The sequence below is a fragment of the Caenorhabditis briggsae genome, assembly GCF_000004555.2.
Source record: "Caenorhabditis briggsae complete genome, chrIII, whole genome shotgun sequence".
NCBI lineage: Eukaryota > Metazoa > Nematoda > Chromadorea > Rhabditida > Rhabditidae > Caenorhabditis > Caenorhabditis briggsae.
In genome coordinates this window covers 12,898,938-12,902,516 of record NC_013490.2, presented here as the reverse complement: position 1 = coordinate 12,902,516, position 3,579 = coordinate 12,898,938, and the positions used below count along the sequence as shown (strand labels likewise).

The following is a 3,579-nucleotide window of genomic DNA, read 5'->3' as shown; positions in this document are numbered from 1 at the left end:
TACACCCGCAATATTCTAGGGCTCATATCTCACAAACTTGAGAAGCTAACAAAAAGTGTTCAACTAACAAAATGCGTAAAATTTCAAGCTCTACATTTTTGCAGTTGACACATTAGTTCTAGCGCTTTTAGTTTTTGAGATAAATGTGCTCTAACCAAACATGTCTGAATTTTAAGCAGATTTGGTGTTATTGCTGATTTTCATAAATTTTGTGCTCCTGATACACCCTTTCCTCTATCCTAGCATCTAAAAAAGTACTCCAACTTCGAACGTCTATATTACAAAAACCAATAACGCTAGACAAAATATTTTAACACCAAAATGTGTGAAATTTTATATAGATCATTTTTGTAGTTGAAAATTTTTCAATAGCTTTTTTAGCTTTTGAGATACACGCCCTGGAAGTGAGCGCACTTTCTTAACTGCAAGGAGACGCTTCGTCTACTAACAAAATGTGTGCAATTTTAAGCTCTACAATTTTATAGTTGACACTTTTTACCTAGCTCTGATGGCTTTTGAGATAAACGCGCTCTAATGCAACCCACCCAATGAAAGGGGTACGATTTCTTCAAGCGTGTATATCTCAGGAACTGGAAAAGCTATCAAACATTGTTCAACTAACAAAATGTGTAAAATTTTATGCTATACATTTTTGTAGTTAGCAACGTTTTCCCAGCTATTTTAGTTTTCGAGATATGCGCCTTAAAACTTACTTGATCTCCACTCGACTACACATCCTCTCCAAAAACCGCAGGCAATTCTCAAAAAAGTCATCCTCAATCCGTTTGGACTCTCGTTTGCACTGTTTTCGGACTTGTATCCGGATGGCTTGAAGGTTCATATAAGACAGCAACTGCAAATTCGCTCTACAGTACTCTACAAAAATTTGATCTACCTACCGTTGTGGCCGTTATCGGGGATACTGTCACATCATGTCCATTTCCAGCCCGTTCGAATTGTGATTGCATTTTTGAATCGTAGAGATGGGAAATGTGCAATTCTTTGTATTTCACATCGTTCCCACGAAGACAGAGACGTCGTTTTTGGGTGAATTCTGGAAGATTAGATTGAACAAAAAATTGTTTTTGCGTTCTATCTTTGCAATCGCGCCCCAGCAAACAACGTACATGCAAAATTCGAATTTGTCTCGTCGAGAGTTTTAAAATAAGTATAAACATGCCTATATTCAAGCGTATTTGAAATTTTTCAGAAAGTGCGCTCTATTGAGAAAAATGGAAAAATCGTCATAACTTTGTTCATTTTAAAGAAAAAAGAGTGATTTTTAAAGCTTCATACGTAAAATTTGTAGCGTTTCAAAATGACACTAATTTTGTTCAGAAAACCAAAAATTTAGAAAATGCGCTCTATTGATAATTTATGAGATATGCCTCTCTAAGACGTTCAAACTTGAAACAAACAAAATTTTTGAATTTGCCTCGTTGAGAGCTTCAAAATAATTATAAACACGCCTAAGTTCCAACGAATTTCAAAATTTTCAGAAAATGCGCTCTACTGAGAAAAATCTAAAAATGATCATAACTTTGTTCATTTCAAAGATAGAAGAGTGATTGGAAAAGCAGCATACGTAAAATTCACAGCATTTTGAGATGATGTTAGTCTTGTTCAAAAAACAAAATTTTTTAAAATGCGCTCTTTTGATAAAACAGTTGAAACATGATTTTTGACAAAATTTATGCAAAACTCGAATTTGCCTTGTTGAGAGCTTCAAAATGAGTATAAACATGCCTATACTCTATCAATTTCGAAAAAGTCAGAAAATGCGCTCTATTGAGAAAAATCCGAAAAATCGTCCTAACTTTGTTCATTTGAAAGATGGAAGAGTGATTCAAAAAGCCAGATACGTCGAATTTGAAGCACTTTAGCATGTTATTCGTTTTGTTCAGAAAACCTAAATTTTAGAAAATGCGCTCTATTGATAATTTATGAGATATGCCTCTCTAACCCGTACAAAATCGAAACAAACAACATTTTTGAATTCGCCTCGTTGAGAGCTTCGAAATAAGTATAAATACGCCTAAATTCCAACGAATTTCAAAACTTTCAGAAAATGCGCTCTATTGATAAAAATGGAAAAATTCGTCATATCTTTGTTCATTTTGAAGATAGAAGAGTAATTTGAAAAGTAAAATACGTAAGCCTAAAAGCGCTTTAAAATGAAAACAATCCTGTTTGGACGAAAACTCGAAAATGCGCTCTATTGATAACTTATGGTAAACCAGCTCTAACTTGGCTAGTTTTTGAGCTAGAATGGTGGATTTCGGGTCAAAGTGTGTGGATTTTCATTGAGAAAAAAGTACCTGGTCCCCGTCTATCAAAAAGGGTAAAACTATAAGTGGCAATTGGATCCGTCCCATCGTCCCGATATTTTGTCAGCGGCCGGTTGTCGACGATGTTGACATGGCAGTGAGCATCGAATCTGAAAATATTTTTTCAGATAAAAAAGAACAGAAAACCTGGAAAATTACAGTCTGATAGTTTTCAAGTTCCTTTGCACCAAACTCCGAAATCGATGGTTTACATGAGCAATGCCAAAAAAGATGTCGTGGCGGGGGAGACGACGGAACACCTGGAAAAGAACGCTTGTATCTCGGGAACTATAAGAATTACGGTAATTTGGTTTAACAAAGAAAATGTTTGAAAATTCATGTACATCAATTTTGTAGTTAACTGCTATTTTGTAGCTAGCTTGGTTTTTGAGATAAAAGCCGTGGAAGAGAGCGCGCTTTTTCTCATGATTCTCGCTTTCTCTTTGTTCGAGCGCTTGTATCTCACGAACCATAAAAGCTACAGTAATTTTTATAATCATTAAAATATGTAAAACTTTATATTCGACATGTTTGTAGTTTACAACTTTTTTGTAGCTAGCTTGGTTTTCGAGATATGCGCCTTTAAAGTTAGCGTACTCTCGCTTCTCTGCGTCTCCTCGCCCCTGACAAAAAAGTGCGCCAACTGCCAAAGTTCATATCTCTAGAACCATAAAAGCTACTAAAATGTTTTCTACTAACAAAATGTGTAAAATTTTACGCTCTACATTTTTGTAGTTGACCACTTCTTTGGAGCTAGCTTGGTTTTCGAGATATACCTGTAGCAAAACTTCATTGGGCAGATCTAGAAGATTTGGCTCCTCGTCGACATCCATTTTCACATAGTCATTTGCTTCTTTTTTCAAGAAGAACGCTGAAAATTTGGAATTTTGAAAAAAAAAGAGAGAGAGAGAGAGAAAGAGAGAGAGAAAGAGAGAGAATCAGAGAATTTGAGAAAAATGAAAGGTTGAAACCAAGAGCAAAAAAAAAGACAAAAAAAACAAAGAGAAGAAGAAAGGGTATCAAATTTCATAGGGACCTCTGTTTTTGCATAAAAAATAACGTATTTTAGAGATAGAGAGTCTCATTTCTCTGCATATTAACTTTAAAATCTCATATATCAAAAAGCAAGCTAGCTACAAAAAAGTTGTCAACTGCAAAAATGTAGAAAATGAAATTTTAAACATTTTGACAGTTGGATACTTTTTGATAATTCCTCTAGTTCGTGAGATATAAGCTCTGGAAGTTAGTGCGT

General features: G+C 34.9%; 1 protein-coding gene across 1 annotated transcript in view; it reads right to left on the bottom strand.

Annotated features, from left to right (window-relative positions):
* CBG21226 overlaps positions 1 to 3,174 on the bottom strand; it is a gene marked incomplete at both ends in the record, with an annotated part of 6,863 nt that extends 3,689 nt beyond the window's left edge. Inside the window, 4 exons of the mRNA XM_045244567.1 lie at positions 750 to 853; positions 900 to 1,054; positions 2,319 to 2,437; positions 3,167 to 3,174. Of these exons, the coding sequence (XP_045097219.1) occupies positions 750 to 853; positions 900 to 1,054; positions 2,319 to 2,437; positions 3,167 to 3,174 (386 nt within the window). The remainder of the gene's footprint in view (positions 1 to 749; positions 854 to 899; positions 1,055 to 2,318; positions 2,438 to 3,166) is intronic.
* Between the last annotated feature and the right edge of the window lie 405 nt (positions 3,175 to 3,579).